The 24,489-nt window shown below is 36.3% G+C and overlaps 1 protein-coding gene across 6 annotated transcripts in view; it reads right to left on the bottom strand.

The window, feature by feature from the left end:
- HELZ (helicase with zinc finger) overlaps positions 1–24,489 on the bottom strand; it is a 155,010-nt gene that overhangs the window by 81,821 nt on the left and 48,700 nt on the right. For 5 of the 6 annotated variants that reach the window (XM_082861325.1, XM_082861322.1, XM_082861326.1 and 2 more), the window contains 5 exons: positions 17,458–17,725; positions 9,635–9,968; positions 8,473–8,603; positions 3,400–3,579; positions 2,753–2,857 (listed from right to left, as the gene is read on the bottom strand). In XM_082861325.1, the coding sequence (XP_082717451.1) occupies positions 2,753–2,857; positions 3,400–3,579; positions 8,473–8,603; positions 9,635–9,968; positions 17,458–17,725 (1,018 nt within the window). The remainder of the gene's footprint in view (positions 1–2,752; positions 2,858–3,399; positions 3,580–8,472; positions 8,604–9,634; positions 9,969–17,457; positions 17,726–24,489) is intronic. The other variant, XM_082861327.1, reaches the window with a different exon arrangement.

Below are 24,489 nucleotides of genomic sequence, written 5' to 3'. Positions count from 1 at the left end.
AAATATAATAGTCTAGTGCTGACTTAAAAAAGACTTAAATATTTTCTCAGTACTTTCATTTTGTGCAACATTTAAGGTAGACACTGTCTATAAGATTACTTAAAACACATCCAACAACATTTTTCAAAATTGGAGAATTGACACTTTCAAGTCCATGGTATATAAAAGGTGACACCAACTAAGTAATTTACATATTTCTAGAAATAAACTGTCCACATACCCCACATGAATTATACTGAAATTTAAAACAGAAGACTGTCTGGTAATATACCATTTTAATTCACTGAAATTTTATTCATGTATTGACTTCATATGCAATGAACACCCCCAAAATATTATTACATAAGATACTACAGAATCGGAAAGACCTTATTTATTTATTTAAAGATCTTTATAAAATAACATATACCTGCTATTTGTCCAGAAAACAGTAAATGTACACTTTCTCCATAGATAGCCTTTATCTAATAAGTGATAACTCTGCCAGAATCAGCTACTGATTTTCAGAAGCAGACACAGAAACTGTTTTCCTCTCTATTCCATTTTAAAATCTTCTAATTCTAATAAAGTAAGAAGTAAAAACTGAAACTAAATATAATTAAAATGGATTCTAAAACCTCCATCCCAAAATAATTTAAGCTCAACTCCTGGCAACTAATAGAATTTTTATACATTTTAACGACAAGTGTGCATATTTAAACATATTTACTGTTTTAACTATTTAATGTTTATGGCTATTTCCCTACTTTGTCACGTTTACTAGGGCCCACTAAGCTACAGTGGGAAGGTAAACTTGTCATCATCACTCTTATTCCACAGAGACAAGTCTTCAAGGTCACATGCGGACACTTAGGGCCCTCTTGTGTTCTTTCCCCTGCGTTCTGGGACAATTCACATAAAGCTGATCTCCCCAGAGTGCTCGGCCATTCTAATTTTCTCTACTGCATCTCCCATACCACTCATATTTGTTGTCCATTAGGAAAATTATAAATTAATCTCAGTTAACATAATAGATGGTGCTAATAAATCCTAACATTTCAATGTATTAACCCTCCTAGGAAATACATTCACAAGTTAACATCTTTCCTGAACAGAAAAACTATGGCGAAAATACAGTGCCACATAAAGGCCCAAGTCTTTTCTTGTTTTATTCCACTTATTAAATGAAATAACATGAAATTTGTATTTAATAAATTCAAATATTTTCTGCTAGAGGGCAAGTTTCTGTATTTGGGCCACTACAACTATACATAGACCCTACTGGAACATAACTTCTTATCCTACATGTTTAGATGCACTACATGTTGGATTGTAACGCCCAAAACATAATTTTACATGGGAAAAGCTAAACATAATGCTAGCCAAATAATGGCGTTCAGTGTTTATCAACCACAGCTCTCCTGCCCCAAATGTCAAATGACCTATGCTAGGTCAACCAAGCTTTGAGGGGTCTTCACTCCACTGTTTCCAAGCCAAGTACAATGATAAATGAGATTGTCACAGTTCCTACGTAACATACATACACAAACATAAGCACACACACAAGCTCTACCAACAATAAAACATCTTATCGACACTGAAGTAAGAACACTCACAGCAAAAATGCTAGTAGCTAACTCAATTTCACTTAGGGGCTAAAAAAGATTAGAATCTGAAGCAAACTAGTTTTCGATGAATTTATCCATTGGTAAATATCACATTTTCATTTATAGTGACTGTACACATGTGATATTTTCTTATCAAATAAAACTGAGTTCTACTTAAAATACTTATTTCTTCTCTAATTTGTCTTCAGAGTAGAAACAGAGTACGGCATAAAAACCTGTGTTAACAGGCCATGCCACTTTTTTCTCTTTTGTTCTTTTTAATGCAATTGCAAAATCATTCGAATGGCTTTGCTTATGGTTATTAAAGAATTAAATAGCGTAACCTCATTTTTCCATGCCTAAGCTCAACTAGAAAGAAAAAGTTAGTGAATTATGATTCAAAAGTGTGGTTAGAAATTAATTTTTAAACAATAATTGTATTTGAACAACATAGGGCATGATATATTAGTTTGTAAAATGGCAAAACTAAACATTAATTCATATAACAATGAGAGCAAATGGTATAATAACCATTTAATGGTTCTTTATTGTTTTCTGAAGAAAAGGATTTTATTCCCCCACAACCCTATATCTAAGAACATTTCATATCCATAGACACTTAGTAGACCTGTATTAACCTAGAATTTTCTTTATGTCTTAAATGATAGCAAAGAGCTATAAGTACCAGTCGGTTACACCGTGCTGCAGAAATCACTTCAATTTCATGCTTCTCTAAATGTGTAGCGTCTGTGAAATTACCTGCATGATCACAGTCAAAATTTTATTTCCATGAACAACTATCACTGCATGACTACTCTGCCATGCAAAATATGCTAGAATTTTAATTAAAACTGATTTAATCATAAATTTATATATAGTAGCTTTTAGAGGAACACATCAAAATCGGCTCAGATTGTAACCACATTTTTTACATACAAAACTTAAAAAAGGATGTCTTTCTCTTTACTTAATGTTTAAGAAATGAATGGTCAAAGATTTTTAAATTTTTCCTTAATTTAAATGGTTTCTTCAAAAGGCATAACCTCCAAATGCCAATGCACAGTTAAAGATTTTGGTTTTCTCAAAGTTACTAAAATCTTTATAGACACCTTTTCTTAAGAATAATAAAGTATGATACAGAGACATAATAAGCCTTAAAAGAATACCTGAGAGGTCTTGCCTGGGGATTGCCTGCTTCTACATATGGATGTAAATAATCCTTTATGTAGAGATCAGCAGCACTATTAGAATGGGTGCAAATGAGAATCCTGCTGAAATAAATGGTGCAAATAAAAAGAATGATGAAACACAAAACCATTCAAGCAGTATAATACCAAAAAAAAGCAGTGGCCATTTTAATATAATACATTTCCCTCAACCTACTCAGTAACCTCTAACATATTATTCAGTTATGCTTTTAGGAAATTATTACTAAAGCTTAATTACTCTTTAAGCTGTAAAGGAGATAAGTTCCCCCAAATTATTTTTAAATCTATCATATAAAATTATTTTTTAAAAACCCAACCCTTTTGGCACTAACATTTATCACACTCTCTTAGCAGACTTGGCGTTTTGAGGACTATTTAAAAGCTACCATTCTCTATGTTGCCAATTTTTAAAAACAGTACGTTTTCAGAGAATTCAAATTTTAGTGCTTTGGGGTTTGAGTGTGGCTCTTTTTCTTTATTTGTATCTTTTTTTAATTTTTACAAGCAAGATGAAAATCGTCTCTCTAGCCCTTGCTTTGTCTTCACAACAAGGACAGAAACTGTGCCCTGCTGATGAGACCAGGGCACACACAACGCCATCTCACCTGGTCTCCTGCTGCTGGAGAATGTGCTTGACGGCCTGAGCTAGGGTGAATGTTTTGCCGGTGCCATAGGGGCCGATGATGAGAACAGGAGGCAGCTGTATTGAAAGTGGGGTCGTAACGGCCAGAACAGCCTCTTTCTGTTTTGCGTTTAGCCGAGGATCCAACTGCTCATCCCATTGTCTAAAGAAAATTAATATGTAAGTTATTTTAAACACATGCATCTTATTCATAAGCAGAACATGGCACACAAGTATCTTGAATTTCACTGAACCATTAAAAATACTGACATAACATAGCATCTATAAAAACAAATGCTTATTCTAAAACTGCTTTTTAAAAAATTCCCAACAAAGTCGGTGTAGGGTGTTTTACTACTCTGATCAAAATTTACTTTAGTTATCCTGTCCTTTCCAAGTGCAAAAAGATTCTGGTAACTAACCAAGAGACATCACAACACACTTCCAGTCTAGTTGCTATGTAACAGCAGTTTCTTTGCATAGCAAATAAAATGGAAAAGGGAAACTAACTGATTTTCAAATTCTAATCCATTGAAAGACCTCTCAGTAAAATTTAAAACAAAAGAAAAAGAGAAAAACCTGTGTCACTGGTTAAGAGATATCAAACTTTTACAAAGTTCTTAATTCAGAAAATAGCAGGGTTTTTTTTAAGGTCAAACAATATGAAATGTTTTCTGATTATTTTCACACACACAAATAACATACATACGTCCTATTTTTCTGGGTACAGAACACCTGTCATGGCAACACAAATGGCTGTTGTAATGAAATCTATCTTATTAGTGTCCCTTCTATGACTTGGCTAAGTTTTGAAGATTTAAATGGACGGCAGATGCTGAAAGGGATCAAACTAAGTGGAGAATCAACAGCATTCTTTCTCATAACTACAATTATAATACTAAATATTGCAACAACTATGGTAAAAATGATAGAGATGTAAACCAAAATAGGAAGGGCGTGTAAAGAGACTCTTAGAAAATTTGCAAAATGCCTACAAAATAATCCTGAAATAGGAGGACACAGTTTAGACAGCAAAATGCCCACTCCGTGAGGCTACACTCTACTCAAACAGAAGCTAGTTATTTATGGAAAGTCTTCTTAACTCTTTCAGTTTCAAAAAATTATAACTAATGCTATATATTATGATAGATAGCTTCAAACAAACAAAATTCTCCTAATTTAAAACCTTAGAAAACAAATTTTAAAAACAATTTTAAGCATATAAACATGTTATTATTTATTTTTCTGAAATTTAACTTTTTTTAAGTAAAAAACAAAAGGACTCTGACCAGTGGCACTAGATTTCCTGGAAGCCATTCATGAAAACTCCAAAGAATCCCTCAGCATTAACCAGTTTCTTTACTCACAATTCTGCCAGTACCTAGCAATGCTCCATCTCCTATAAATAAGGAAACTCCTTTAGGTAAGTACTAAGTCCAGAGCTATTACACGTGGCAGACACTGTGGAATGGTTACCCCCAAACCACCTGCGGTGCCCGTCTCTTCCTCCTTCTACTACTGAGCCCAGACAGCTATAATACTACCTTTCCAGCCTCTGTGGCTGGAGACCCAACTCTGGTCAACGAGACGTAAAAGAAGTCCCTCAGAAGGGCTTCTATACCCAATAAAACAAAACAAAGCCTCTCTAGAAGAAAGCCTTCCTGCTCCTTTGCCTTCCTCCTTCACCTTGCTGGAAAAAGCTCATGATAAATAAAACTGCAGAAGCCATCTTATAATCATGAGGCAACAACAGGCATCACGAAGAAAACTAATATGCTAAGTAGAGAGAAAAGGGAGACTAGGTCTGCAAAGGTACTGCTGAGCCCCCGTACCAGCCCTCGACCACCCAGCTCTGGGCCTCTACTTCTATTTGTTTAAGCCACAGTCAACCCAACAAACTGTCGCTTGCATCTATACCTGACCACTATGATTCTACGATACCTGACCCCAATGGTTCCTTTATCAGTACATGGAGATAATGATACTTGCATCAGACAGATATTTTAAAGGATCAAATAAGATACTGCATGTAAGCTATTAAGAAAAATAACTGAGCAATAAGTGCAAAATTAACTTTGACTTCTATTACTATAATATTTTCTGAGGATCTCAGAAAAAGAAGATATTACTTGACCAGCACACACTTTTGAAAATCAAAAAATGTTTTTAGAATACCCTCTAATCTCTCAAATTTGGGGACTTTAATGAACTTATGAATGAGATCGATATTAGATTATATACATAAGTATAAATCTAAGAGATTAGTGACAGATTTACAGGTATAATTCTAAAATATGTCGATATCTCTTCGTTTTATTTATATAGACCATTCTACTTGTCAATTGTTTCAGTGCGAATAAACGCTTCAGAGTAGACCAGAAACTTTACCAATGTGAGTCATCTCTATAGTTTCTGGTCATGAATGATGAACATTTACAGAAAGCCAATAAGTAAAACAAATTGTCTCTATTTATTATACTACCTGCTTAATAAAGGGAAGAAGATTTACAATAAACATGCTGGTAAAAGTCATCTCTGAATTTCACAATTAAAACAATGTAAAGTCTCTTCAAGTTTACTCTGAATAAAATAAGAGTTATTTTATTCCCTGAACCATAAGTTCTTTTTTTTTCCTGGTCTGACGCATTGTTGTGATTAATTTATAGACCACATGCTCAAGAATAATTTCTCAATTTCATTTATCTTTCTATATTCCACCTTATTCCAGAAAAGATTTTAAATGGCTAATAGCTTCTCAGCGTTCCTAGACCTAGATACATTTTAATTACTATTTAAATTATAGTGGTATGAAATCTCTTCCTGCTTGAAAGTTTTCTGCTACTTGACATTTCCTTACCTTTGCAGTTAACACTTGCAATCAGTGGTATTTGAATATACTGCTATACACAATATATTTTTCAGAAGTGAACATATCAAGTCAATGCCTATAAGTTTACTGGCATAGCCTCACATTTGAAACCCTAATTTTCTTCTTTAAACATGATATTCTTATTAACTTAAATGTGTCATATGTTAATAATGTGCAAGGTTGTGTTGGAGATTCAAAGACAAATAAGATGTGGTCTCTTCTAAAAAGCTCAGAGTCTAATGAGAACAGCAGAAATGTACACAACTGAGAAAAATCAATTTTAGAGAAATTATGCTTGAAAGTACAAAACTGACTGAACCTAGCACATACTAGGCATCAATAAATATTTGTTGTAATAATGAAAAGGAAGAGCAGATTCATTTACTAGAAGGAGAGAGCCCTTGAGCGGGACTAAATTTTAAAGGACAGGTAGATCCTCCAATAGATCAATATTGGGCAAAGATTATTTCAGGGAGAAAAAAACACAGACAGAACACAGGGCTGGGGGAGGGGGAAATGCAGCATTTAATGAGTATAAAGTTTCAGTTTTGCAACATGTAAAGGTTCCGGAGATAAACTACACAACAATGTGAGTACACTTAGCACTCCTGAACTGCACACTTTAAAAATGGTTAACATGGTAAATTTTACGTTATGTAGATTTTACCAAGATTTTTTTTAATTTTAAAGAATTTTTTAAAAGATAAGGAGGCAAATAAGTTCAGGGCAAATTAAACAAACATCAAGGTAATTCTATATGGCTAGAACATGACGATTTAAAGGAAGAAAGGGAGAGTAAGAAGAAAAAAGTAAAAAGAAACCTGAAAAGATACTGTTGAGAAGCATTGTCAGTGAGACCACATAATACGAGTTTTGTATTGGGACGTTCAGACTTTATCTGCATATCAAGCAGAAGCCCTTCAGAGGTTTATAAGCAGTGAAATGAAATGATTATTTTAGCAAAGTAACTCTGGAAGAAGTATGTGGGTTGGACCACAGAATAGAGACACAGACAGCAGGACCGACGACCGACTAGAAGGCTACTGAAATAGTCCAGCTCTAAATTACGCACTGGCTGTAGGGATGGAAAGGGAAGGATGCAGAGAAGCTGAATCACATAAGAGCTAACACTATGAGATGCCACTCACCACTTTCAGGAGGGTGAGAGCAGCGGAGAGCAAGATCACAGGGGCGAGGAGAGAGAATACACTGCAGGTAGGGTGGCCACCCTTGCTCAAGAACTTTGGCAGTAAAAACAAGAATGAGGAAAGTAAAAACAAGGGAGAAATGACTTGGATTTTGTATTATAAGGCATATTTTTCTTTGTTCTGTTTTTAGGACCAGAAGAAATGAAGTGTGAGGGGAAATGATATAAGTCACTGCTAGGGCTGGCCCATAAAAATTTCCCACATGGCCCTCCGTGCTCCTGCTTCCCCTTCTGCCAGCTCATGTCAGCACCCAGGGTGACCTTGGAAGCCACTCAGTAAAGATACCAGAGCCTCCGTCAGAGATGGAGCAGGGCCACGCTACCATGACTAGATTGACACAAGTGATTAAAAAATAAACTAGTTTGTGGAGCCACTGAGATTTTAAAAAAAAAAAGGTGGAGTGAGCTGGGCATGGGCAGGGGCCAAGAGGATAAAATCCAGTAAAAGAATAAAAAAGATGCAGTCATAGAGCTGTCACTACAGTTAGTCTGGAAACAAAACAGAGGTATCATATTTAACTACATGTAAAGATGTGTAAAGAGACTTAAGCAGAAAAATATTTACATAACAATTAACTTTACAGCATCTTCCATGATACTTCCTCCATTTTCCTAAATTATAAAAATGTCTTCCCTGTTCAAAAATTATTTTAAATTAACTATTTGAACCACTTTAGAAAGGCCCTAGTTTCCCTATTCAGCTTCTACTCAGGAATATTCCTAAATTGCTTGGCATTCTATTAAATTAAGGCAGTTGAGAAAAGCAATAGAACTCATTTAGACTCTGAGGAAAAGTGAAGAAAATCGATGATGAACTTCAAATGCTTCATTCTAAGAGTTCTTGTACTCTCTTTTCTCAACTAATAACATCTCTCTTGAAGAATATATGGAAACCTTCTTATAAACATATGAGTTATTTGATACAGATATTCAATTTAAAATTTATGTAACTTCTGGAATGAGATATCTCTTTTTTGTACCTGTTGGGACTCCAAGGTATGGTTGGAGTCATAGTGATGTCTGGAAACAAAACCCCATTGTCCTTGATCCTGTCTAGCGCATAATGCATTTCACAGAGGGGTAATCGATTTAATTGAAACTGAAGTTCAACCTGAAAGACAAAACAAAAAAATTTTTTTTAAAAGCATTAAAGCAAACATCAGTGCTTTTCAGCTTCCTAGAATGCTCTGTGGAGATAGTGTAATAATACTATGCCTAATATTTGCTTTGTTTATTCAGTGCCAGGCACTGTAACATGCACTTTACATAGATTATCCCATTTAATAGCACCAATGACGTGTATACTATTATTAACCTCATTTTTCATCTAAAGAAACTGAGGCACTTGTAAATTACTTAATCTTTAAATAAAGATTATCTGATTCCACCATTCCTAAGAAGAATATATTTGATAAAATTAGTAGAACATCTGTGAAATATCATCTCTCAAGGGTTAAAACCAGGCCTATGACACCGTATTGATTTACTATGAATGGATAATATTCACCAAATGCTATATTTAAAAAGAATAAAAGAGTAGCTTTCCAGTTAAATATGGCAGACTGAGCACAGTTCACCTAAAAATCAATAAAGACAAAAAGAACAAGAGCAGGGCTTCCCTGGTGGCGCAGTGGTTGAGAGCCCACCTGCCGATGCAGGGGACACGGGTTCGTGCCCCGGTCCAGGAAGATCCCACATGCCGCGGAGCGGCTGGGCCCGTGAGCCATGGCCGCTGGGCCTGCGCGTCCGGAGCCTGTGCTCCGCAACGGGAGAGGCCACAACAGTGAGAGGCCCGCGTACCACAAAAAAAAAAAAAGAACAGGAGCAGATACAACTTCAGATAAGAACTGCCACAGGATCTAGCTTAGTTTATTTTAATCTGTTCTTCTGTTGCTGATTTAAAACAGAAATCAGAACGCTTGACCTCGTATAAAACTGGAATGTTTTAGATTTTACTTAAAGAGAATCAATTTTCTCTAAAAGTTATCAAAGGTCCAATTCCCCACCCACCAGAATCAATACTTCAAAGTCAACTGCACTTCTAGCTGTGGCAGAGGGAGGGAAAACAAACCAGAAGAAGAGGATCTGCTGACAGGGAAACTACAGACAACCACAGTGAAGCTGCCACACTTCAAAACATACCTGTGTGTCATAATCAGGCCGAAGATTAAGTTCTTCACAGCATTCCCTGGATATCCTTAAAAATATATATTCTTTTGTTTTTTCTTCAATAGTAGCTTCATAAACCTTCTCTTTGGTTCCCTGGGTCTGTACTAACTTCTCTTTAGGGACTGGTAATAAATAAACAGCATTGACTTTGGTCATCACCAGCCGTCCAGCCAAAGTATCTTCAGAAAGTGTTTCAGTAAGCTTGAAACGGCCAAAAAGTTGTCCATTCTGAGCATACTTTGCACCTCCAGAAACTCCAGTGAGCATGAAGCTTGCTAGAATCTGCAATTGCACTTTAAGGTTGAACCTAAGTCAGAAATAGAAAATGAGTTTGAATATTTTACATCAAAAACATTAAAACTAAATAAGAGAGTAAAACAAATCAAATATAAACATAGAAAAATTAAAGGTTCATTATCAATTCCACTCCACTGAGCTACAAATTATATACTATCTTTAATCCAAGCTGGAAACAACAAAACTGTAAGTGAATAAACTCTCCAAGTTTATAAAAATGCATGCTTAGTTGTGTTGAAGAATACACATATTTTTAAGTTTGAGCATTTAAAATGAAACTAGGTACGATTTTTTAATAAAATGAAGTATCATGTATTAGTTAATATGAAAGTCTGTTTAAATATACCATTAGGACAATCAAGACTTTAAAATCACCTAAAGCCAGAAGGAAATGTACTGTACTGAAGCTACAACAGACTTTTATTAAACTGCTGCTTTCCAAGTAGATCTTACCAAGATTCTAACCATAAAATTTCTCTTCCAATACCGCTGGCGAATAACATCCAGAATACATTTTTATTCATGGCTACATCAAGGCAGGTCTCATGCCCAAATTATGGAAAGAAAAGTTAAAGGCTATCTTATTAGACAATGGCTGGTGCACTCACTCCCACTTCCATGAGCACACGTGAGCATGAAAGAGAACATGTGTGTGCAAGAAGCACAGAGAATCAAGATTAATTCACACAGTCAAGAAAGATGAAATGAAAGAAAGATTTAAATTAATTAATAGCTCTTCTCCTTTGCCACTCTGAAATGGTGCTGTGAGAGAGAAGACACAGTGGTAACAATGGGAAGACTGTCCCCTTTTTCTTTTCTTTTCTTTTTTTTTTTTTTTGCAGTACGCGGGCCTCTCACTGCTGTGGCCTCTCCCGTTGCGGAGCACAGGCTCCAGACGCGCAGGCTCAGCGGCCATGGCTCACGGGCCCAGTCGCTCCGCGGCATGTGGGATCTTCCTGGACCGGGGCACGAACCCGTGTCCCCTGCATCGGCAGGCGGACTCTCAACCACTGCGCCACCAGGGAAGCCCTGTCTCCTTTTTCTTAATAAGGTTTAAAAAATTTGAATGAAAAAACTGTTTTATAATCTATATACCCATTTGTGGAAAAGGCTACTTTTTAATGGTACTACTGTATTTTCTCGTGATTTTCTGAAATTTTCTGAGTTTTCTTGACGTGATGTCAAGAATGTCTTATAAATTCTTAAGGAAAAAGAAAAAAAAACCTTTTCTAAAACATTATGCACTTCTGTAACACAAACATTTGTACTGCTTACAATATTAGGAAACCAATTCTAATTAAAACATTATATTCAAATTTTGAGTTTCCATTTATATACTTTAAAGTTAGAAAACTGTAAAACTAGATAAATATTTTAACAGAAATAAGAAAACACTTAAGGAAAATAATACATCTGAACAGCTATTTATGCACGTAACAAGTCATAGCGTTTATAAGCTCCATTAGTTATTTTAAAGTACACTTAAGGGCTTCCCTGGTGGCAAAGTGGTTAAGAATCCGCCTGCCAGTGCAGGGGACATGGGTTCCAGCCCTAGTCCGGGAAGATCCCACATGCCATGGAGCAACTAAGCCCGTGCGCCACAACTACTGAAGCCCGTGCGCCTAGAGCCCGTGCTCTGCAACATGAGAAGCCACTGCAGTGAGAAGCCCACGCACCGCAACGAGGAGTGGCCTCTGCTCACCGCAACTAGAGAGAGCCCACGCACAGCAACAAAGACCCAACGCAGCCCAAAATAAATAAATATTTAAAAAACACTTAGAATACTTAAGGCTCCAAAAAGATATGTAAAAATAGACTTTATTATAAATATAAATTTAATATATAATAACGTGGCTTTCTATGAGGATCAAATGAATTCCAGGAGTACTTGCTCTGTGTATCATATATATATATATATATATATGGAATTTTAAAAAATCATGTTATATTTCTCTCATTCTCTATCCATATTTCACTAGATCCAAACTAGAAAAGTACAATATAATTTAAAGAAACACAGATTGTATGTTATCTACTTATGCTTGATTCTTTCAAGACTGGAATGTGCACTAAGGATTCATATAAAAATAAGTCATAAAATGAAACAAAAGTATACCACCCTCCCCAGTTTACATATAGTCTATGTTCACCTTCCTTTTTTTAAAAAAATAAAATATATGCTTTACAGAAGAACAGGAACCCTTAGGTTTTTCACATTTTTTCAAATGAAGTTAAATTTCTACTTTGTTTTTATCATCCATATAACTGATGTGTGGTCATTAACAACCTTCTCAGAGCAAAGAGATTCCTTGCAGTCCACTCTCAATTCACAAGTGACCTCTCTGTTGCTAAACTTGATGTCCAGCTTTCTGATCTTTTGTAAAGTTATTATTACTTTGCGACCACTTTCCGTTTCCTTTAAACTCCCTCTTCCACTGGCTTCTGTACAGTCATCCTCTCCTAGTTCTCCTCCTACTTTTCTGGCTGTTCCTCCGTCTTCCATCCAAGCACCACCCCCCTTCTAAGCATCCACCCTGCTCTCTCCTTACCCTGCCGGCTCTCACAAGACGAGGACGCCCTCTCCTAGATCTCTCAGCTCTGGGCTGTAAACCTAACTGCCAAATACACACATTGGATTACATGCTCTGCAAATTCAGTACAAGCAAAAGAGAATCACCATGTGACTTCCCCACGTACCACCCCAAACCAATCCTCCCGTGTATTAGACAGCTTAGGTAATGGCACTATCCACCTAGTTGTCCCAGCCAGAAACCAAGTTATCCTTGACCTTGTCTCTCTCACCAACCTTCATTCCCCATCATACAATCACCAAGCCCTGTTAGTTCCTCTTATTCCTAAATTATCTGCATCTCAACATTTCTAACTTGAATTACTGTAACAAACTCCTACCATGTCTTGCTTCAGATCTATTCTCCAAGCCACCACTAGAGGGTCTCTGTAGAATGCGAGTCTGATGATAGGCGGCTCCGAGGGTAAAGTGTAAACAGCTTTCTATCTCACCACCCCACCACACACATCCCTTCCATTAAAATTACGATGACCGACTTGCAGCTTCCCCCACAACTCTATGCTCTTATTCTCCTATCCTGTTTCTTCAAACTAAATACCTTTGTCCTGTTTCTTCACCTGACAATTCTACCTGTTTTTCAAAATTCAGCTTAAATGCCACCTGGTCCAGAAAGCTGACTTTGATATGTCATTCAAGCTCTGGGGAAACGAAACGTAACTTGTTTACCTCAGAATCAGCAATGACCAGCCTAGAACCTAACACTTCGAATACTCAATAAATTCTGTTCATTGAATTAATTTTACATGCTTGTAATAATCTGATTTTTTTTCCAGGCACCATATTCCCATTTCACCTACTTCATATTATTCCCTAACAAATTCTTGTAATCCTATAATGTTTTCTCAACTAACTTGGGTAATATATTAAAGTTTTACTGTTACATCTATTTTAGAATCTACCATCCCAAAACACTTGATGACAATTTAGCAGGCATGAAAAATTAATCTCACAGTTTTAAAGCAATAAGAGAATTCTTTTATGACATTGAGTTGTGCCTTGCAACAAAACTCTTGAGGCAGAGACACTAGAACTAAGAAATACAGCTTTTCCTACAGAAGAGTCACCATATGTTCAAGATGCAGACATTAGAGACCTTCTCAAAGTTACAGCTACTAATATTTAATTTTTCTAAAAGATTAACAGGCTGAAACTAAAAAGACATTAGTAAGCGTTCTTAAGTATTAAAATAATATGCATTTTTGAGATTTAGTAACTCAGAAATACCTAAAATACAAAATATATCCTATAATTAACAAAGATACGTCTTAAAAAGAAGGAAAACCATCTTTCCATGGTTCCATGCCACATTTTAAAATCAACTTGAAAGCTTACAGGATTCCTAACATTTTTGGAAATGGCAGAATAGTAGCCCATGGAAGTTTCCGGCCGATTTAAAACCATACTTCCAGCTAAAAGAAATATGGCTCCGTCTATGTTAGAAATAGTTATACCTCTTGAGTGTAACTTTCAAAACACTTCAAAGCTATATATAGTGAGTTTCCCTTCATGCAATTTCTGACTAAATGAATGACAACAAAAGTCAACCATGGTAATAAGCCAAAAAACAGCTGGGTCTATTGAGGCAGAGCCACAGAACCAAGGTTGAATCAACAGAGGCCTCAGCCACTGCAATGATGAAATGAGCATCCGCGTATCGGGCTTGTCCTGCCAGCTTTAGTGCTGGGCAGCCACAATGCCCCAGTCCTGCAGGCCACGACACACTCTGATGCACACGCACATGAGAGCTTCAGCCAGAGCCAATTTCTTTTGAAAATGTATATCTTAGAATGAAATCGATTTCACTGCAAGGTGGAATCATTACTGAATGCACAACACCATGTAGCTGAGGACAAGAGAAGTTGAAAATAAATCTTGAAAGAACTCAGAAGCATATTTTAAAACTTAAATGAAATGCAGTATTATTCTTACCATCTCCACACATCTCATACTAAAACTTAACATAAAAAGAACTCTTAATATCTGGACTGCTTTGAAAAAAATCATCTTTCTTTAAAAAATAAAAAGATAAACCTGATTATCAAATTCAGCCTCAAGCCGAAATACATTTTTTCTAATCTTGAGAGGTTTCATTCAATCCATTTTCAAGAAGAGAAATTCAAAGGTGACCACGTAAAAGGACAGGTCTACCTTGTTTTACTGCACTTCGTTGTCCTTTGCAGATACTGCGTTTTTGACGAACTGAAGGGTTATGGCAACCCTAAGTCAAGCAAGGCTACAGGTGCCATTTTTCCAACAACATTTGTTCACTTCATGTCTCTGTGTCACATTCTGGTAGTTCTCACAATATTTCAAACTTTTCCATTATTACTATATGTGTTATGGTGATCTTTTATGTTACCATTTTAACTGTTTTGCGATGCCACAAAACGCAACCGTGCAAGACAGAAAACAACTGTGTGTGTTCTGATTGCTCCACCAACTGGCCGTTCCCCCATCTCTCTCCCTCTCCTCAGACCCCCTATTCCCTGAGACACAAGAGTAATGAAATTAGGCCAGTTAATAACCCTATAATGACCTCTAAGTGTTCAAGTGAAAGAAAGAGTCACATGTCTCTCACTTTATATCAAAAGCCAGAAATGATCAAGCTTAGTGAGGAAGGCATGTCAAAAGCTGAGGCAGGCCAAAAGCTAGGCCTCGTGTACCAGTTATAGCCAAGTTGTGACTGTGAAGGAAAAGTTCTTGAAGGAAATTAGAAGTTGTACTTCAATGAACACACAAATAGTAAGAAAGAAAAACAGCTTTACTGCTGATATGGAGAAAGTTTTAGTGGTTTGGATAGATCAAACCAGCCACAACAGTCCCTTAAACCAAACCCTAATCCAGAACAAGCCCCAACTCTCTTTAATTCTATGAAGGTTGAGAGAGGTGAAGAAGCTGCAGAAGAAAAGCTTGAAGCTAGCAGAGGTGGTTCACGAGGTTGAAAAAAGAAGCCATCTCCATAATGTAAGTAGAAGTGCAAGGTGAAGCAGCAAATGCTGATGCAAAAAGCTGTAACAAGTTATCCAGAAGATCTAGCTAAGATACTTAGTGAAGGTGGCTACACCAAACGGCAGATTCTCAGTATAGATGAAACAGCCTTCTGTTGGAAGAAGACTCTACCTAGGACTTTAGAGAGGGGAAGTCACTGCCTGGCTTCAGAGTTTCAAAGGGCAGGCTGACTCTCATTATGGGCTAATGCAGCTGGTGACTTTAAGTTGAAGCCAATGTTCACTTACGATTCCAAAAATCCTAGGGCCCTTAAGAAATATGTTAAATCTACTCCACCTGTGCCCTGTAAATGGAACGACAAAGCCTGGATGACAGCACATCTGTTTACAGCATGGTTAACTGAATATTTTAAGTCCCCTGTTGAGACCTACTGCTCAGAAAAAAGATCCTTTCAAAATACTACTCCTATCAATGCACCTGGTTACCCAAGAGCTCTGATGGAGAGGAACAACAAGATTAATGTTGTTTTCATGCCTGATAACACAACATCCATTCTAAAGCCCATGGATCAAGGAGTAATTTCGACTAACAAGTCTTATTATTTAAGAAATATATTTCATAAGGCTACGGCTGCTATAGACAGTGACTCCTCTGATGGATCTGGGCAAAGTCAATTGAACACCTTCTAGAAAGGATCTGCCATTCTAGACGCCATTAAAAACATTTGTAATTCATGGGAAGAGGTCAGAATATCAACATTAACCATAGTTTAATAAAAGAAGCTGATTCCAACCCTCATGGATGACTTTGAGGGGTTCAAGACTTCAGTGGAGGAAGAAACTGCAGATGTGGTAGAAACAGCAAGAGAACTAGAATTAGAAGTGGAGCCCGAAGATGGGACTGAATTACTTCAATCTCGTGATAAAAAGCTAACAGATGAGGAGTTCCTTCTTATGGATGAGCAAAGAGAGTGGTTTCTTGAGATGGAATCTACTCCTGGTGAAGAGGCTGTGAAGACTGTTGAGATGACAACAGAGGATTTAGAATATGACATAAACGTAGATGATAGAGCAGTGGCAGGGTTTGAGAGGATTGACTCCAGTTTGGAAGAAGTTCTAACTGTGGGTAAAATGCCATCAAACAGTGTTGCTGCTACAGAGAAACTGTTCGTGAAGAGTCAATCGATGCAGCAATTTTAAGAAATTAAAATAAGACACAGCCACCTCAACCTGCAGCAACCACGAACCACCCTGATCAGTCAGCAGCCAGCAACACTGACGCAAGACCTTCCACCGGCAAAAAGATTATGACTTGCTGAAGGCCAGACGATGGTGGGCATTTTTTAGCAATAAAGTATTTTTTAATTAAGGTATGTACCTTTTTTTTTAGACATCCTGATATTTCACTTAATGGCCTACAGAATAGTGTAAACCTAAGTCTTATATGTACTGGGAAATCAACAAATTCATGTGACTTGCTTTACTGCAATATCTGCTTTATCGTGGTGGTCTGGAACCAAGCCCACACTATCTCTGAGGTGTTCCTGTATAGTCCAATCCTTATAATTAAAATGTAAGAAACCAGTATGAATTCCCTCAATACTACTTTCATGATTATTTTTCAAAATATGTGGTCTCCTTCAGTTTTTGAACATTTATTCGACAAATAATCATTGAGTGTTTGCCCTCCCACTGACAGAGACCTCCTGAAGAGCAGGGACCATGCGTTTATACTCCCAGCACGCGGCAGCAAGGCACTGTACACTAGGGATGCCAAGGTGAGCACAGCTCTTCCCTTAAGCTCATATACCAATCCTGGATAACAGCTACTGAATAACAACCGTTTCACCACCTGGCTGCGCTTAGGCACCCCTCCGTATTTTAAACATGAAAAATACTATCCAAAGGGGAGATTCTAAAAAAGAAAGAAAGAAAAGCAAAGTGTTTCTAAAGTAACTTACTTGCTGACTTCCTTATACTGGGCTATCTCCTCAATATAAAGGAGGTCATGCAACCGTGACTGATAGTTGGTCTTGGTCAATGATTTGTCTAAAACGGACTGGGTAAATAGCTGGTCAGCAGAGAGAGGAATTTGGTATCTGATAAGAAGGCTCTTCTCCAAATCAGTAGTTTCATTAGGTTCAAAATCTATAATAGTCTTAGAAGAAGAATCCCAACGCTTAGCCGTGGTTACTAGCTGCTGTTTTGCATGCATCAGGTACTCAAGATCTAAATGGAAACAAAAAACACATTTATAAAGGAACACAACATTAAAATTCTCAAATAATACACTGTGCATTTTGGTAAGAAAATTTTGTATGCTAAAGTTCTTAAAAATGAAACAATATAAAACCCCAGTTGACAGAGTGTTTTCCCCATGTGAGAAATATGGTTTTGTCTAGGTTAACAAAATAACATAAATAAGAATTCATGTAAAAAATATTTTTTTGTACCTCAGGCTAGGACATACCAGAAATAGTTATTAACATTTTAAAAACATAGATTAACATTTAGAACTTAATCCTTTAGTCAAGAGAAATCTGATCTGCAGGAAGAAAGTATGGTAAATTTCTCATAAGACAAAATCTCATCAGGTGATAATCACTTTTCTCTTCCTACTAGAGAAACAAAAAACTTTTGTGTTTTTTTCCCACATTAAATTCCACATTAAAAGTGATAAAATGTACTATTCAAATGCCATTTCAGAAAAATCCAGTTTAGCCTCAGTTAAATTGCATGGTAAGTAGGGCACAATTTCAAAATGAACAACTGATCAAGTTTTCACAGCTCTGGAAAAAAAATGCAGCAGAATACCAGCACCGGGTGAAATACATCGTAACATAAATCCTGAGCATTGGGTAGCCTCACTCTATCCACAGTGCATTTTAGTTTTCTATTGGGTGGAACACACATACACCTATAAATATGAAACTTGACCAAAAGGGGAAAAAAAAATTTGCTTAACTAACTCATTAGGCCAAGATCCAGTTTTAATATAACCTAATTGGAAAGATGGTTTTTACAACTCAAGTTAAAATTTTAGGAAGAAATAATAAAAAGTTTAAACAGAGATCAGTCTCCAAAGCGCAAAGACAAGTTATCCTGTGCTATCTTTGAAATGAGAGCAGATTGTATAATTGTCTTGTCTTGCTTAGTGACAGATTTTGCTATATTTAAATGTTATATATAAACTATAAACATATAAGTATAGTCATCCACCAAGAGAAATTTCTCAATATTAGAAAATAGTTTATCCTAGTATCATAATAAAGATCAAAATGTACAAGTCCTAATTTCTAATCTTTGTTCCTTGAAAAGGCATTTTTACATGCCAGTTTTATTATTCATCAAATGGCAATATAAACACAACTATAACCATCAATATATAAAGATGGTCTTCTTGTTAAAATTTTGCATTTTTAAAATCCTCTGGATGAGATAATGATGGTCTGTTTTTGCAACAGCCTCACGAGAAGTTTCATAAACTAACCACATTTTGTTCCTAAATCACTCTAAAATTGGGCCCTTCCTATCCTTTCATTAGATCATAGCTATAAAAAATATTTAAATTATACAAATGCCAACATTCCTAAAACAGATTATACCATCACTAAAGATCAGATACTATTAACAAAATAGCAAGGATGTACATAATTTTCTTCCCTTAATTCAAAAGTCAGAAGGAGAAACACTAATGGTACAGAAACCAAATAACCAGCTCTTCAAAAAAAAAAACACTAAACTCTGTGCAGTATTGAAGAATTTAGTTAACAGGTAATAAAAGGATGTCTATTCTTTGGGCATAGGGAAATTATATTTCATAATTTTATTTTAAATAAGAAACTGATTCAGACTATACCTACATCAATATTATATTCACATTCTTTAGAAAGTCACTAGCTATTCCTAACTGCCATTTAAGTAACTGGGATAATAACAAACTTAAAATGGTACAGCTTTCCTTTAAAAAAGCTTTTTGTATCACCTATTTAATATACAAAGCAAATTTTGCAGAAAATCATTCTACTCTGGGCTAAAAGTATTCAGGCTTTTTGGGAAAAGTGGCATGAGAAATAGTATTTGTTTTTCTCATTTTACCTATTTACTACCATGATTCCCACCCTGATTTTATGAAGTTCTTAAAATGAATGTCTTCAGCTGGTAGCACAACAATTTCAAAACAATTCCGAAACAATGTTAAATTTTATTCCATCTTTCTAATAACTATAAATACAATATAGGAGAGGGGAGAGCTAGGGGAGCAGGGAGAAGAATCTTGGGAAAATCCATGTGTGCCGGCATCAAAAAGTCTACAAACCACTGACCTTGGCCATTAACTCAGGCGTCCGAGATGGACTGGGGCCAGTGACTACTGAGGGTTTCTTCTGCAAAAACCACTTCTCTTTCCCTGCTCATGTTCAACTTGAGACAAACTTCTGCCTCCAATCCTCTCAGTTGTAAAAAGCTTCTTATTAAACCTGTTTAATTACCCACCTACTTACAGTGCTTAAAGGTCATTAGGTCTTAAGAGCTCCTCTTTAAACAAAGGAGGAAGCTGGGGCTCCCCCAGGGGGACACTGGACACTCTAGTCCTGGGGCTCATCTCGCCCCCCATGCAGCACATGCACCAGCTAACATGCAACCCAGATGTGAACACTGCTCAGGGCAGCCTGAGCCAGTCCATCCATGGTAAGAAAGCACTCTTCCTCAGTCTAAACTAGGCTAAAATTTAAAAAAAAAAAAAACATTCTGGAAAGATGAAAAGTGAACAGGTTAGAATCAATATGCATAAAATCACTTAGGGCGAGTTTAACACTGACTTATTAACCAATTCCTGTAATAATAAACCTGAAACGCTGACAAATTAGAAACCTACGGAATGTGTTACCCTGAGATATGATAGGCAGAAGCTGCACATGTATTTTAAGAGAAATTCATAAGAAAACGTTAAAGATAATTAGAACGCACCTGATAATTAGAACATGATTTCCTGAAGATAACGTAGGGAAGAACTGTTACTATCAAAAATAGAATCCAAGGTTGGAATAACTAGTCTGACACAAGATTCGCTTCCCAACTTCCCTCACCCTTCTGATTACTGTGAATAGCAACTGCTCTCGTTTCAGCCACATAGTTACTATTCTAATAAAGCATCCAAAGGGTTGGTTTGTTTTATCTTGAAGTATGTAGTACAGCAGACTTGAAAATTATCCTTAACAAACCCTAGACCGTGGATAAGAAGTTAGGAGAAAAACATGCAGTGTCCTACATACCCAGCACAAAGGCTGACACACAAGAAGCATGCAGTAAATGCATTTCAAATGTGGGATTTATTAAAAACAGGTATATTTATCTAGGACTTAAAGAGAATGAGATGAAATGATTCCTAATTCCAAAACTGGATACAACACTCTTCCTTCGGAAACACTTTGGTCTGTGGCTTTACAAATCTTGACAGCCCAAATCAACAATAAAACAAAATCCCAAAGGAAACCCAAACTACGACTTCAGCTATCCATTTCAACATTGTTCCTTTCACTAAAAGAGCTACTCAGACGTAAGATGAACATCTCTTAGCTTATCCATGTTGTCTGTTCTCTTAATGAGGCTAATAAAAAGTTAAAACAGCGGAGTAACAACATAGGAGTACCTCACACTTTTTACATGCTTCTACTCATTTACATTTATCTTTTATTGACAAATATACTATTTTTTGTTTGTTCTGTTTTTTTCTTTTTGGCCACGCCATGCAGCATATGGGATCTTAGTTCCCCCGACAAGGGATTGAACCCGTGCCCCCTGCATTGGAAGCGTGGAGTCTTAACCACTGGACTGCCAGGGAAGCCCCTATTTTTTAAATCAATTTTTCTATTAATTTTCTGACCCCGTAATAGTAAACATTATGTATTTATATATATAAACATGCCCTTAATTTACCAACAACTTTGACAGCCAGAGATAATTCTTAAGACGTACTTTTAATGTTAATTTTAACATACATTGCTAGACTAAAAGTAATGTGTAATAAATACCATTTTCAAATTTAAATATAAGAACTAATTTCCAACATGTAGCTTCCAGATATTCAAAGCAGAATTCCAGATCAGTTTTGTCAAGCAAAAATCTTCTATGACTCAAACTGAGGTATAAAGTGTATAATGCAGTTTGTGTTCTAAGCAAGGGGGAAACTCACTAACTTCCTTCTTTTGTAAATGTCCTTTGCCACAAATTTGTGAGAAGCACATCTTTAATCCAAAAAAATTTTTTTTAGTTCATATAATGCCTTTTTCTGTACCTGAACCTCACCAACAAGGAAAAAACAATGAAAAAAACTACATCAATTGTGAGAGTAGTAAAAATATCAAAGACAGAACTAAAAACGAGCACAACAGGTCAGCTAAATTAATGAGAAAAAAAGCCAATCAAATGTCATCTAGCTTGCCTAAACCTAGATTGAAGTTTTTCTCTTTATAATGTTCAAAATATCTTATCAGAAAATACATTTTGTAGATTTTATATTGTTCTCTTGTAATATTTGTTTTTCCTACGTCCTTGAAAAACAAATTTCACTATGTGAAATTGTTTTAATGTTTCCAAATTAGTTCAAGAAAATGCTTGATTTTATTCAATTATTTTCCATAACATAATTAGAAGTAAGACCTTGTTTAAAGGAAAATAGGCAAAGATATCAAACTGCAAAAAGGTCACTAAGCAAAAGGATATAGTAGTATAGAAAGGGGGGAGGGTATATAGTATTGGTCCCAAATGGGAGAACATCCCTGTCTGTATTAATTCCCGCTACCATATCTGAATCAAATATAAATTTTACTATATTTTCAAACTGATATATCAGAAACATCAGAAATGAGACTCTTTATTTCTTCCAGTTACCAGTCTCAAAACATCATTCATCTTGGGACAACTTCTCTTGCCAAGATCTCTAAGTGCTGCTGCCTCAGTAACTTGGGTCTTCATCTCTGCCCTTCAGTCCCCTGGCTGCACCCTAGTCTGGGTCCTCACTAGAAGAACAAAAACACAAAAACAAAACCAAACAAAAAACCCTTCTCTCTTCCTTTTTTCTTTCTGTTTGCAAACCGGAAGTTATCCTAATGATGGCTAACGATCACATCAGCAGCTACTATCTACTGAATGCCTGCTATGTGCCAGATGCTGTGCAAGGTTTCGTTCCAGTTCTCACGATAATCCTCTATGACAGATACTACTAGCCCCATTTACCAGAAGTTTCCACATGAAGCTCAGAGATGTTAAGTTCTCTGCCCAGGGTCATCCAGGAAATTAAGTAGCAAATCAGGATTTGAATCCAGTTCTATTTAACTCTGAAGTCTGCCCACTGCTCTGTTTCTCCAACTAGCAAAGTGGCACATAGCGGGGGCAAAAGCCGCCAAAGCACCCTCAATCTCTCAAGCCCATGAGGGTGCCCTGAGATCCTCCTCATTTCCTCTTTTTATTGCAGATATTTAATATTTTATATTAATTAAATAGGCTTTTATTAACTAGTACAGATTTTTGACAACACTTACAAACTTATTTTTATGGGAAATGAGTCATGAGTTAAAAGCCACAATCTAAAAGCAAACTTTTAAAGTACAACCCACATGTAAGCCAAGAACATCCTTTTAGAATTATATTTGAGAGTAGGAGATGCATGTCAGTATCTCTATGATTTTAAATCTCCTTATGATTTAAGAAAGGTGCAATCCAGTAGTTCTCAAGTTCTAGTCTCTAAAAGCAACGTAATGGCGTAAGAGTAAACAAACCACTGCATTCAAGAGAAATCCAGCCTGCATTGTTTTTGAAAATAAAGTTTTATTGGAACACAGTCACACCCATCCATTTACATATTGTCTATGGCAGCTTTCTCACTATAATGCAGAGCTGAGTAATTGGAATAGAGATCATCTGCCCTGTAACACCTAAAATATTTACTATCTGGCCCTTTACAGAAAAAAATCTGCCAACTAACTGCTCTATTAGTAAATATAAATCAAGTATTTTTATTTCATCAACTACTGTATCTGTTTGGCTATGGGAATTAACATATTTTTATTCCAAAGAGTAGTAGAAAGATGACAAAAGCAGAACACAACAGAATAAAAACAGGTAAAAGGGATCAAAGTAAATGAGAAATATGGGTAAAATGAAGTCTGGGTAATAATATGAGCACAGATACAAGAAGTAACACCTACTTGTTCAATTTTGGCACAAATGTTGCTTCAACCCTACTCACAGCTAAAGGTAAGGGGACAGAACCAGTTCCACCTGTTCGTTATGTCCAAAAAATAAAGTCCTAGCATTTACTCATGAAAAAACCTTCTAGGTTCTCATAAATGGGACACTGTGGACAGAATGAAAAACATCCTCCACAATATGCTTAGTTATAGCCAATATAACAGCAAGTTTCAGACAGCTCTGCTATACGAAGTGCTTGTTAAATAAACATTTAGTGCTCAGGAAATAAAATAAAGCACCTATAAATCCAACCAAGAGCCAAGGAAACGGAGGCTAGCATGCCCTTCCCTTATCCAGCTGGATCTTGGCGTAAAATTGAGGTTTAGGCAGTAACATGACAATTCACAAAGTAATTCACCATCTTCTGCAGGTGCCTGCATGTTAAAACCAGGGACCTCTTCCCAACAACATGAAAGCAGATCCTATTAAAGGCACTGTGGTCTCCTTTATACTAGTAAAATCAAGTTATGAAAGCTTATTTTTAGGACTTTCCATTCAGAGATAACATACCAATATCAGCAAAGTTAATTGGACCATCAGTTGAACATGGAAATAGACACTGTAGGTGTATTCACAATTACCATTGAAATTACATTCTACCCAAACTAATACTGAAAGGTTTTAACTGTGCTAAAATCATCAAATGAAGTTGGTAGACCAAAAGAGACCTGACCATCTACTTATACAAGTCTGGGGAACCTCAGAGCAAGCTTTGCCTGATGACTGTATGAAGTGACCAGGGC

The sequence above is a fragment of the Leucopleurus acutus genome (genome assembly GCF_964270905.1).
Source record: "Leucopleurus acutus genome assembly, chromosome: 19".
In the NCBI taxonomy this organism is placed as follows: Eukaryota; Metazoa; Chordata; class Mammalia; order Artiodactyla; family Delphinidae; genus Leucopleurus; species Leucopleurus acutus.
Note: the sequence above shows the minus strand (reverse complement) of the source record. Positions and strands in the feature narration are given on the sequence as shown.